Raw genomic sequence first — 13158 nt, 5'->3', positions numbered from 1 at the left:
GTGTGTATTCTCGATACCGTTGTAATTCAGGCCAAACCCAGGCATCCAGTAGTGAGTGGCGGTCCGGGTGCCCTGTTTTATTACCTGTATTACCAGCGGTGCGTCATCCTCGCGTTTTGCATCTCCCCAGATTCCAGATTTTGCATCTCGGCTTGTCAACTCCATCATTCTCTTTTCTCTTTCTTTAAATACCTCCACTTAAATCTACATCTTTCCAGTGGATTCCAAGGCCCGCATACCCCTTCTAGACCCATCCGCGTGGTCCCCTGCAGTGCAAGTGCCCCTTCGACCCTGACGTGGGCAACTATCATTGGTCTCATCTCGGGCCCGGCCCTGACTCCCTCCACTTGTCAGCCACGACAACATTTTTCACCCGAGGTCTTGGTCACCGACATCTCTGCAGGCGCATTCGGCAACGGGTGGACGCCACATCTCCTCACTTCTTACACAACAAGGAAAACTGGTCCAACGTTGAGCCGGATCGGCGGCCCCCATCAGCCCCCAAAATCCCGCCAACCAGCGTTTGGTATTGCTCGGAACCACCTTGTTCTAGACGTTCTTGTTTTTCTGGCTTCTGTGGGAAACAAAGCATGCGCTTTCCCAATCCAAAGCACTGCTCCATCGCGTATCCACTATCCACACCGAACTCCTCACCCTGCACTTGGTACAATCAAAATCACCCCATCGTTTACAATCCCCTCGCCCCAGTTTTTGTCGTGAGCATGTGGATATCGGTCATTTACTTTGCTGCACCGTCACTCGTGTAACAAGTCCCATTATCTTTGCAACACGTTTTCGCTTGTAAACCGCGGCAATCCCTCATTCGCTCCTCTCTGATTGCCAACAACTTCTCTTCACCGTTGACCCTTCCCTACCTACATACCTACTGCTGCACCTTGCTTATTCGGTGCCCTTTTTGGGACTTTCATTCCTGCCCAACTTTCCCCGGCTCCCTCTCGGTCTCCTGACTTGTCTGCATCGTGTCAGCACATTATGGCTGCGGAATCCGAGAGGCCGCCTTACTCCAATGGTGACTCTGGTCGAACCAGAGGACCCAAAGATGCGGAGACGGCTTCGGATCCCACGTATCGGTCGGCCAGGGAAGACATGACAGAACTACCACACCCGGCCATGAAACCCCATGGTCAGGCTATGTCACAGATGCCTAAGTTCACCACCAATATCCCTACGTCTTTTACGACATCTACAACCAACTCCGCCGTCTCGTCCCGCGAATCCTCCCCTGTCCGAATCTCCTCACGTACACGCAATTCGTCAACGACTAGTCGAGTGCACTCTCAATCTCGACGAAACAGCCAAGATCGAAGCAGTCCCAACCGATCATCCCTCAACAGCAACTCCTCGGGTATACCTACGCAATCTTTTACCTCGCCTAGCCCACGTCCGTCAGCGCAACTGAGCAATCCGCCGATCTTCTCACCTCCTCCTGACCCCGATCCTCCGGCCAATGTCCTCAGTCCCGAAAAGCCTAACATGCCATCATGGGCGGGGAATCGTCGCGCGGAGCATGAGTCGACTCCTTCAAATACCTCTCACAAGAGGATCGCCTTGCCACCTCCCGAAGAACAAGGAATGGTGGAGCGAAGTACCCCTCGGGTGGCTACCAGGGGTGTCAGTGGACAAGGTCCCTCCCTGGAGACAGTTGAGGAGATGGCTAGTAATCCTTCGACGCCCTCGAGTGATACAGCTCTCAAACCCATGACTCCGGAAGACTCTCGGTTACACACGATCGATGAAGACCCAACGCCTCGGGCGTCAAAACAAAGCGTCGAGAGTGGGAGTGAGAGTGGTGGTACCCGGAGTTCAGAGCCGGCAGAAGATGGACGTTCTCAGGCTACTGGAGGGGCTAAGACCCCGAAGACCCTCATGCCGCAACGCTCAAGTACCTCGCTAAGCGCTGGAGCTCGCGGGAAGCCTGCTGATGGCTCAGTGCGCAACATGATTGTGGAGACTGAGACGGTCAGTTCAATCCCACAGGTATCATTGGGAGTTGGGGCTGGCGAACGTGGAAACACTGGTCGCGCTGATCAGGGTACTCTGAAGAACAAGAAATCGACAGATACAGTCAGGGCGCCAGTGGCCCGCAGTAATCCCCAGAAAAGAAAGCGAAGGCCGAATGCTATTCAACCTGGTCCCACGTCAAGCAAAGCAGATATATTTGAAGCTAAAGTTGCTAGTGCTGTGGACGAGGCTGACGTCTCTGATTCTGACGAGACATTTGTGTATGAATCGAACCCGATAGATTACCCTCCACGACGATACCACTCTCGGACGCCAAGCGCAACCTCAATGGCAAGCCAGGTTGACCAGCTGGCTGGTCGAAGCCGCCTGCGAGAAGGCGTGCACAGCGTGACTGGGAAGCGCAGCATGAAATTTACCAATAATACGTTTAATAGCAGCTTGGATGGTGAGGCGATCGAGGCGGATGGACGAAGCGCCTCTAGAGTTGAAGGTAGCGGTACCATTACTCCGCGGCACCATTTTGCGCACCGGAATCGCAATGGGGACCACAGGTCTCTCTTTGATAGCGATGGACCATTCACTCAACCTCAAAGCCAGAAATCTCCACGGCATTTTATTGGCGGGCAGCGGCATTCACGGAACACCAATACTCGGTCGTCGCCGAACTACAAGACCATTAATGGGCTCAAGAAAGCGAGCGATATCTACGGATATGACTTCGATGCAGAGGGGGCTGATGATGAACGAACACCATTGGTCCGTCCACCACGCAGTAGTCGGGGTGAACGCAGCAGTAGACGACCCGGTGGAAGCTCACGACAGGTTGAGTATATCACTCAACGAGAACGTCGGTACTTCTCACAGTTTGGCTCGTGTGTCGTGATCATTTTGCTATTGCTCATCGTTGCTGGTGGTGCGACGTCGTTTTTCATAGCTGCTACCAAATCACTCTTGGAAGTGCAGGTTGTAGCTATCGAAAACGTTCTCGCATCGGAACAAGAAATTATGCTAGATCTAGAAGTGTCCGCGGTCAATCCGAACATCTTCCCTGTGACGGTTGATGTCGCTGAACTCAACATCTTTGCTAGAAGCAAATATGTTGGCACAGACAAATTATGGCGCGAGCATGACCCAAAGGACCTCGATCATTTCCCCCGGGTCAAAGAAAGCCGACGCCGCTGGCAGTTATCCCAGATTGTTCAATGTCTTGGGGACATGGATTGCGTCCAAGCGGCCGCGTCCGGTCATTCTTGGCTAACGTTCAAGAAGGAGTACGGTAAAGGTGGTGTCGACGAGGGCACTGATCCCATAAAGGACCCGGAACATGATTTACAGACTATGTTGCTCGGTCGAGTTATGGTCTTCGATTCGCCACTTTCGTTTCCGGCATCGCCTTGGAGTTACGATGCGTCTACTTCCAAGGGCCAGATTCGTCTACCTCAACCAGGCAACGGAACAGAAACAGGCGGCACCGAGCGTTGGGAGCGAGTCCTTCAACACCCTTTCGACCTGATCGTTCGGGGAGTTATCAAGTACCAAATTCCGCTCAGCTCTGGTTACCTCTCCGCGCCTCTCAGTGGAAGCGTTCGGTATGATCCTGAAGACGAAAGCCATAATCCGAATACGCCCCCGAGCAATGGAACTGCTAAAATAAACACAAAAACACCCCCTAATCCTCTTCCCCTCGCGGACCTTGATTCACAACTTGAAGGTCGGGTTCGGGCATCTAAACGACAGTTCACGGCATAACTTTGAAGTCCCTTTTAGCGATAGAACGATGTGCATTATTTACGACAGCCTTTTTTGCTCTCCTTGCCTTTCTACTTCCCCTTTATCGATGTAATGAGCCCGAATGAAGCAAAAGAAGCCCTTGTGTGTCAATACTTCGCTGTCTGCTTGCTTTTTTATTTTTGCTGTATACCTTTTCGCGATATTATTCTCTTTTTGATTGATGACCAACTGCTGCGTAGCAGCTAGTGCGAGACACGCGGGATGAAGAGTGCCTGATTTTTCTTCTAATTTTCCTTTTCACTGTACAGAATCCATCTGTGGGCTTGGCTATGTGTTACGATTTGATGTCTGGGTTGGTAGGCAGGGGAACGTCTTTGCCTGCTCATTCCTGTCCTGGCTGTCTGCCACACTTCTTTCCTTTGTGGATCCCTGTACCTATATGTTACGACTGCCTGGTGTATTCCAATCTCACGAACATACCATTGGGTGCTGTGGCACCCTGTACTTTGATGAATTTCTATTTGATTCCGCCACGCGTCTGGTATGCTGTACCCACATCTATTGCTTATGGACGATAACCAGTTGTGACGTGGCATCGTTGAAATCTCACTTCCACGGTTCCCGCCCGGATCGGTCCGGGCCTTGGGATCTCAATGTTTACACTCGAATTACAGCTGCTTACAGTGATCAAGAGTTCTGGTATATTTCTGGCGTTTCGATCTTTGACGTGGATTCGGATAATGCCACACGACAAACCCGCACGTGTTTACAGAACATCTGTTCCGGACTAGTACTTCGTAGCGTAGGAACTAAATGACGCCATCACGACGGAGGTGGGACTAGCTTATATGCGGCAAAAATCCGCGACTCCGGGAGCTGGAATGCGCCAATCATTAAACAAGTCAGCTTCACCGTATCCATATCTCCTGTATCTAGGCTGCAAGGTCTAGGCACTACCAGCTCCGCTTCCATAAACAATGTCCCGCGCTAGATAAGGGAATGCTAGAGTATGGTAATAGAGAGTGGTCAAGAGAACCCAAAAGCCCACCTTCAAGAAAAGCGATAGGAGGGCACCGAGCGTACCTGTTGATGAGCTAGTAGTAAGATGGATCCTAGGAATCATGATTAATATGTCCGACAAAAGAACCTACACTTCAGCAACAGCCGAGACAATGCTGTATCAACGGCAGTCCACTGTCACGTCGTCAGTGTCTGAAAGAAGCCACTTGACTTACCAACAATCGTATTTTTGACCTCTGTGACATTGAATCCGAAAGCAGCTGCAGAAGGTCCATAGTTGCCTTGTCAACGAAGATAGCGCCCGCCATATCCGAGGCCAGAATATGGCCCCCAACTGAGCTGTTGAAACAACTCGACTTGAAACTCTGACAAGAAAAAAATAGATGAATCAGAATCATTCGCAAGCCATCATCAAGCCCAATGATCATGAGATCTCAGGTTTCAGTACGTTTGCCTGCACATAGCTGTACCATGCTTGATTGAAAGCGCAACACCTAATGTCATTAGAGCTGTATTCAGTAGATTGGACTTGCAGGTGTGTCTGCCTCCACTTAATCGGGACCGAGTTTTCAACTAGTAGGTATATATCGTCTACGCATCTCGAATCCAAAATAGAGCATAGGTTTGGCTCCAATATACAAATCAGCACGGCAGCCATAAGCTCAAAAGCAGCACCAGAGAAGTCTCAAGGGAAATTAGAACCTAAAATTGTACACCATGTGGCCATGAGCAATTCCTGTGAAGATGATGATTAGTACGACAGGTACAAAACGCAGTCATGTATGGACGGCCATGTGTTCTTGTAATTAGTTTGGCTGTACTGATCTATGTGGATTCGGAAATAACAAGATAGATATGATAAACCGCAACCAACAGGCCCTCAAGTGCTCACGATTGCTCAAATAAGGTGTTTAGCGCACAGTAAATGCTGGAAGGCACTTCGTCTGTCAATCTACGTTAATATATACTTTAAGAATATCAACAGCAAAATCAATTGTATTTTGTTCTATACTCTTGTTTGACAGAGAAAAGCAATGTTCATGAGGGAATAAACTGTCAGTGATCTTCATAGGCCGCTAACGCGGCCGCAGATGACCTGAATCATCTCCATGTATGGTATCAGGCATATGCAAAGTGAAAATAGCAAGCAAATAACCAGGGAAAGCGCAATCGCAATGACACGGATATCGAAACGAGTCCGTGGTATATACCTGATACACCGCATCTAAAGGTGTGGACGGGGGAGATCTTCAATACTCGCCAAACACCACGCCGAAATTCCAGACCCTGGATTTGCAAGGACCGATTTATCTGCTGGCGCTTAGCATCAGATAGTTCTCTGCTGGTAATGGAATAACCTCCAAACGCATTTCAATCCTTCAATGCGGTCGTTTGCATCTAGCAAGTCGTACCACCGAGTACGTTGGAGTTTCAGGACGTGCCATGGTTGGTCTGGGATGGGGGATTCCTCGGGGAAAGTACTTTCGCCGTTAGTGAGGATTTCGAGGTATCTGCGGTGGACTCGGAGATGCAAGATAGCGATATGGTGGTTAATAGCTGAGATCATGTAAATCTGAACAAGTTAGATTAGCTGGGGCATACAAAATCAGAGGATCACGGTATCATACATCGTCAAATGGGCTATCCTTAGCCTTACCGATCTGCATATACCGCATACGCTTATCCCACAGACTGGGACCAGGCTGAATGATCTGCCATTTCTCACCACTAGAAAGCTTCCGCATGGCGCTCGGCCGGCGCGCCAAAGAAGTCACAAAAGGATGCTCGAACTTATGTCTCTTGCGCGCGCTTTCCGCCTCCGGGGCGGATGTTGAAGGCTTGTCTTGACCAGAACTGAGCAGCGAGTCCGGAATAGGTATCCCGTGAATGCCAGGCCCATTCATGAGACCTTCCAGAATTCCATCGGCGGGAGCACCACCAAACCGCGGTTTGATTGTCCACCATTTCCCCTCTCCTGGTCGCAGCTCTACTCCGCCCTCACGGGCGCGCTCCTGCGCAGCCAACAGCATGCCTCCCACTTCACGAAATAGATCACAGATCTCTCCAAGACCTGTGCCGGGAGCATCGCCTTCGTTCCGGAAACCAGTTTCGGGACGACATTGCGCGATGAGAACGGGCCCCTCTAGGATACCGTTTCGCGCGGTCTCGCGGTCTCGCGGAGACCGCGCCGACTGCAAAGACTGTCGGACTGGGAAAAGTAGGTTCTTCACTGTCAGCCGGGGTGGCAATGTGGGAATCGTAACCTGGCATCCAAACGGCCAGGCGGCCATCTCGATGAAGCTTCTGACGACCTCCTCGCGGCAATCCTCGGGCATTTCATGACCGGCACCACTGCGACGACCTGTATACAATTTCACGATAGGCTGTGGAGCCTTTTCAAGATCGGCGCTGCCGACCAAAACTGGTTGATCCACGTCCATCGTGCCCTCCGTCACATCGGGCAGGTTGTCGATCTGCATCTCATCATCCTTGGTATCACTCTCGGACGGCGGGGTGCGCTGCGGTGTTGCCGGGCGTTCAAAGTAGTTATCCAGACTTGTATCCCAGTATTGTGCCATTCGCTCCAATGCCGCCCAGAACTTGCGTGACTGTGTCACGCGGACCCGTTCGCGGCCCTCGCGGACGGGCAATCGGGAGACCTCTCTGAAGACATCGTCATTTTCTAGCAATAGCTCCGTCTGCAGTACTTCGAAGCGGTCCTTTGACGGGTATGGCAGTCCATTGCTCATCAAGGGACGGGGTTCAGTCTCTCCGGCGGGGACTTCCGGTGTTGGGTCCCAGGGCATGGGCGAGGTCTGTACCACGTCCTCTGGGAACATTTGTTGGATGTCGACATCGCGATCGACCTTGAGATTTAGCGCGGCGAATCGTTCAAGGGTGATATCTTGGGGCCGCTTGATGGAGGCCAGGAGGGTGGATAGGTCATGCAGGGTCGACTCGGTGGGGTGGGGGACCACCTCGGGGAGCTGGTAGATGGGGAAGTCCAGCGGGGTTGGTTGAGCAGGAGCTTCGCGTTCTTCTTCGGGTTCTTTGCTAACAGAGGCCAGGCCTGGATGTTGAAGTCATTGATTAGTTTCATATACATCTCGTCGGAGCTCGGAGAGGAGGGGAAGTTTACCCAGCCCAGGGCCCCAGCCAAACATGATGGAGACGGGGGAAGTAGTGCAGTAGAACGTCTCACATGCTCTGGGGGTTACCAGAAGACAATCCCAATGGACTCAATAATTAAAAATCCCCAAGATCAGGAAACCGAACCAGAGGTATGATGAACTCGGTAATGAAGGAGAAAGTGGATTTGGGATTTGGGACTTTTGAAAGTGGGGAACGACACACTACAGTCTGGCCAGTTCTCTACACGTCAATTCATGTCGATCATTGTGGTTGTCTATACGAAGGAGATGCTGAGGATCCTCGCAACCTGTCAGCAGGCCAGCACCAGGATGTTCTCGTCATCATGAGGGAACGTTGTGGTTGAACGTCGTGACAAGCGTGGGATTACATAACCTGACTAATCCCCTCAATATTGTGAGAAACTCAACTTTCTGGCCTCAAGTCTGGTTGGACTCCAGTTGCCAAAGCTAAAACCGCTGTTTCGCCCTAATCTTCAGATCTGCTACACGAGACGCTGTTCTGCAGGGTATCACATTTGCCCCGAGCCCGGGGTAATGATCGCCCCATAATGGCACTCTGTGGGCCCTGCCATTGGTCCGGGGATGCTAAGCGCTGGTCACTCACACACTGGTAGCGCCAACATAAACTTGAAACGGGAAAACCACCCCTGGTCATGGAGGGGGAACTGAAAGTATGAGGAAAGCTTCGGAGGGTATAAAGGAATCCGGTGACCAGGATCCGGCATGAGGGGGTGCTTTCTATCTCTGGTTCTCTCCGGTTAAGCTTCGCAGCATCTAGCACAGGTGGTATTAATATTCTGGCATTCCAGAAGAATCTGCCTGGATTTGAGTGATAGAATGAATACGATTATGGCACTGCTGTGCAATCGATTTACTCCCACAACGTGGTGGTTCTAAGGATGTTTCTTTGCTAATACGCCCTCGCTTTGTTGTGCGTTCATGCTGAGAGAAGAAAGACTCTTTCACTTACATCCCACCACACCGGACTCGACTACACCTTTTTTCACAGCCTGTAGGCTTGATCGACATGTTTAATGCCTCTTCGGCTAATCCTTTGTATGTGACGAGCTTCACCGATGTGCGAAATAAGGACCACACGATTCTGGCGCCGATTGTGACCCTCACGTCGGTTTTGACTGAAACGGTTCACCCAACCCAGGCCATCACTGAAGCGGTTACCATTACGCGCAGTCCAACGACAGTGTATACAGAACCTGCCCCTTCCCAGACCCCTCATTCAGAGATAGATCCTCAGCAAAACTCTCAGACGTCGACGAAGACCAAGATAGAGACCACTCCGACGATTGTCGATTCATCGACCAGTCAGTCGTCAACATCCTCGGAAGATCTGACCACCTGGACTACATCCAGCTCATCGTCGCTACAGGCTCATGAGCCATTCCGTACATCTGAAATCTCTGTCTTCTCTTCCAGTACAGATGTTCACCTGAGCGTTGCCGACGCGACATTGGCTAGCACCTCGAATTTAAAGACACCATCTTCCACCTGGCCAAGTACCTCCATTATGTCAACAGCATCTGCCTTTCGGACAATGGCACCGGTTGAAACCTTCTCATCTCAATATTCACCAACAGCGTCGCCTTCTATGACCATGGGAAGTGCCTTCGCGGACCCAAGCACCTCTACCAAAGAGTCGACAGGAAACCAAACCAGCCACCAAAAAGTAGGCGCAATCGTTGGCGGAACTGTTGGAGCCATAACATTCATCGCACTTGGCCTCCTAGCTTTTTTCCTCTTTCGTCGCAGGCGATGGACAAACCCACACAGACGCCAAAACAGCAGACAAGGACTGCTCCCAAACCGAGACTCCACAAGCTCGTTTCGCGGTCACACCCGCAAAATCTCTCAGCCATATTTTTCCGACAAAGACGGCCCGGCCTGCATTCCATCGGCCCCGGTTTTTCCTCCTCGACGGAACTACTCAGTCCCAAGTCACTCTGATCCAGCCTTCGGAGCCTCAGCCCCGAGCCCGTGCTTGGAAAAGGTGTATCCACACGGTGACGGTCACTATGTCTACATGGGAGATCCAAATGAAGACCTTGAGCGCAGTCCTTCTTCACCGATCATCGAGATCTACCCCCCGTCTCGCTCGGTATCAAACTACTCCCAGGAGTCAGGCGGGGGCGGGACGCGCTTCTTGGATTACCATGACGAATCACTCCCTAGCTCTCGTCATGCAAGCTTCTATCGACCTGGTGAAAGTAGCCTGACCCTCCCTGATACGTGCAGTCAGGCCTCGAAATCTCTTGGTACACCCAAGACACGTGACAGCATTCGCAGTGACCCGTTTGACCTGGAGCCACCTGCCAATGTTCTGCGCAAGGGGCCTCCCCTACCGTCTTCGCAATCTCATTGGAGATTTGGGTTTTAAGCTCCCTTTTATCTTTTCTTTCTTCCTTTTCGTTTTTTATCTGCTACGACCGAATACCCTATTTTTTCATGCATGTGCTTCCTCTTTTCTGTTTTTACAATACCCCTCTCTGAGCAGCATACATCCAGGACTAAAGTTTGAATTTTTCATGGGAAATCGGTGTTACTAAGGCTGGCTTACTTGGGTTGGTGTTGATTTCGGGGCTGGTGTTCCGGAAAACTGAGCATTAACATTCATCTTTCTCTTCCATATTTCATCGTTTATCTTTCTTATTATTGTTTGTTCCATTTTCCATTTTCCATTATCCATTACTTGAATTTGAACATGGACCACTCCATACCTACTAACGCGCATACACCCTTGACGGACTTGTATATAAGAAAGGTTCTTTAGATTATCGGAAAGACTTCGATAGATTCGAATTTCTTATATCGCAAACTACAAATTCGTCCCTAACCAAAAAATAGCGCCGAAATGCTCCTAGACTATTTTGACAGACATTAGATTAGCTCAATATAATAGCAAAAAAAACATAGGTCATAAATTAGACAGGCCCACCACACAACCCAACACATCAAAAATCAATGAAAACGCAGTCCTCATTCTGGGTATAAAACAACTACAAGAACTTACCATCAATCCCACTACACCAAAGCGAACCCCAAGGTGAAACCTTGAACGCCGCATCCGCATAATTGGTACATCTATTTACACTTCCACTTCCACCAGCAGAAGTGTAGGCCTGCGCCGTTCCATTGGTATTGGTACAATCATTCGAAGGAAACACTTCACACATTGCATTGGTAAAATACCAGGATGCAGGTGTTTCCAGCGTTCCTGCATCACAATCCGTTGATGTGGACCCGCCATCCGTGTACCAGCGACACCAGGTTCCTGTTTTGGTGAAGGCAGACGACAGACCGCCGTGGATGTCAAGGCAATCTGAACCGAAGTCCGGATTGATTCCCGAGAGGAGATAGTAGTCGCCTGCGCAGTCTTCTTTGCTGTACATTGCCACTTCCCAGGGATTATAGGCTAATGTTGAGGCAGCGGCGGAGGTGGTTGTCGAGGTGGACTTTGTGGAGGTCGTTTTTGCGGCAGAAGTTGTGCCTGAGTTTGTGTGAGTTATTGTTGAGTGGGTTGAAGAGGGTTTTGAGGGATTTGAGGTCCAGGAAGCAGTTGTAATTTCGACTATGGAGGTTTCTGGTGTTATTGACGTGGACATTGTCCTGGATGCTGTTGTGATTTGGGCGATTGATGTGGTAGAGGTAGTGGCAGACTCTGTTTTGGAGATTGAATCAGTTGTTTCTTTCTCTAGAATGGTTTTCGATATCTTGGCTGAGGTAGGTATTGGTTTTGTTGAAGTGGATTTGGTTTTCTTTAAAGTGGCCCTTGACTTCGATGAAGTAGTCGTTGCAGCCTTCGCAGTACTAGTGGAAACCCTAGCAGCTGTGCCCGTGGCACATCCTACATTAGAATCAACAGTACTGTAGCACTGTCCCACATTCAGATTGCACTGGCAATGTTATTAGCTAAAAAAAGTCAAGTATGATCTCTGATTCTCATTCTTACCTTGCAATTTGTCGCAATACATGGATTCAAATCATGAAGATCTGCCATATTACTCGGGCGCGTAGTACCAGGTACCTGCGGCCCACAGATAGCATCCGGAAGAGCCACCGGCATAGGTGGAGATCCCGAACTCAGACAAATAAATGCACCCTGACTTAATTCACTGCAACCGTTCCAGTCAAATGTAGCATTATTGTACGCCTTGATCTCATCAATTGTGATCTCATATCCGTCTGCGATACTCGTACAGGTATCTTCAGCCTGAAGTGTGTAGCTGTAGCAAAGGCCATCGGGGCTTGCTTCAGGAGGGATATCGAGTGTTCCAGATGAGCAGCAGACAGGCTTCCCAGCGGTCAAAGATGAGCAGAGAGAAGAATCTGTGTTGTAGTCGTAGAATTCGGCGGTTGTGATACCACATTTTGCGGCTAAGGTGGCACAGGTATCGCCAGGCTTGATGAGAATTGACGAGCAGGCAGTTTCACGCTTTTAAAATGACAATTGTTAGATTCCAAAAGAAAAAATGTGCTTGACGAGAGAATACCGACTTGAAGTTCGGCAGCAGTAGTTGATGCCAAGAAGAACCCGCATAAAGCGAGTATGCTGCGAAGAATAGTTATCCTCATGTTGATTCCATGCGTACACACAGAAAGATGTTGGAAGGTAGTGGGAGGATGCTTCTTTTTGTTTTCTCTCTTGAAAGGGCAATTCACTACATTGCCGGATGAGGAAGCCGATGATGCCGTTCATTGACGTGGGGGCGAATTCATGAAACTTGGAAGATACTAATTTAGGAAACATCGGTTCCCTGTAGCAAGGGCCAGACTTGTCAAGGATAGACTCTTTGTTCTTATAATCCGGGGATGCGGTTGTGGGATTGTCGACAAAGAATGCAACTCAGATGAACGACGACCTCTGGAGTATCTCTGATATCACCGTCACACTCACCGGGCCCGATCGGATGATGACAATGAAACGGCCCCAAATGAAGCGACACACAATTATCAGTCGAGCATGCCGTTGTCTTTCATTTGCCGACCCGAGTTGCTACACGTGGTCATAAGGCCATTTCAAAGGCAGAGCCGCATAGATCACAGCCAATAAAATCGCAGCAATGTGACCTTGAAAGGTCATTTAGCTAAATGCCATCTCAAGATATGTGCAGTGTACTAGCATCTTCAAAGAAGACTTCGGTCTCGTCATCTTCGAGAGGATCTTTTGATCTCGTGCATAGAAGAACTACCAAGAGGTTGTTTCTATATTCTGCTTACCAAAGAAGTCTTTTATTAGCACCGAAGGAGAAGACAGTCA

General features: G+C 49.9%; 4 protein-coding genes across 4 annotated transcripts; 2 read left to right on the top strand and 2 right to left on the bottom strand.

The window, feature by feature from the left end:
* Window positions 1–993: 993 nt before the first annotated feature.
* N7484_001550 (putative phospholipid metabolism enzyme regulator) lies at window positions 994–3732 on the top strand (the record flags this gene model as incomplete). The annotated part of the gene is made up of 1 exon (XM_057111970.1): window positions 994–3732. One exon carries the CDS (start codon window positions 994–996, stop codon window positions 3730–3732), a length of 2739 nt encoding a protein of 912 aa, XP_056976707.1.
* A 2329-nt stretch (window positions 3733–6061) lies between these two features.
* On the bottom strand, window positions 6062–7898 carry N7484_001549 (uncharacterized protein; the record flags this gene model as incomplete). Its single annotated transcript, XM_057111969.1, has 3 exons — window positions 6062–6307; window positions 6363–7804; window positions 7874–7898. The coding sequence occupies 3 exons, from the start codon at window positions 7896–7898 to the stop codon at window positions 6062–6064; spliced, it is 1713 nt and encodes a 570-aa protein (XP_056976706.1).
* A 1015-nt stretch (window positions 7899–8913) lies between these two features.
* On the top strand, window positions 8914–10278 carry N7484_001548 (uncharacterized protein; the record flags this gene model as incomplete). The annotated part of the gene is made up of 1 exon (XM_057111968.1): window positions 8914–10278. The coding sequence occupies one exon, from the start codon at window positions 8914–8916 to the stop codon at window positions 10276–10278; it is 1365 nt and encodes a 454-aa protein (XP_056976705.1).
* Window positions 10279–10897: 619 nt separating this feature from the next.
* N7484_001547 (LysM peptidoglycan-binding domain-containing protein) lies at window positions 10898–12473 on the bottom strand (the record flags this gene model as incomplete). Its single annotated transcript, XM_057111967.1, has 3 exons — window positions 10898–11794; window positions 11851–12333; window positions 12396–12473. 3 exons carry the CDS (start codon window positions 12471–12473, stop codon window positions 10898–10900), a joined length of 1458 nt encoding a protein of 485 aa, XP_056976704.1.
* Window positions 12474–13158: the final 685 nt, after the last annotated feature.

The sequence above is a fragment of the Penicillium longicatenatum genome, assembly GCF_028827895.1.
Source record: "Penicillium longicatenatum strain IBT 33135 chromosome Unknown contig_1_segment0_segment0, whole genome shotgun sequence".
NCBI lineage: Eukaryota > Fungi > Ascomycota > Eurotiomycetes > Eurotiales > Aspergillaceae > Penicillium > Penicillium longicatenatum.
This window is presented reverse-complemented; position numbering and strand designations above follow the sequence as displayed.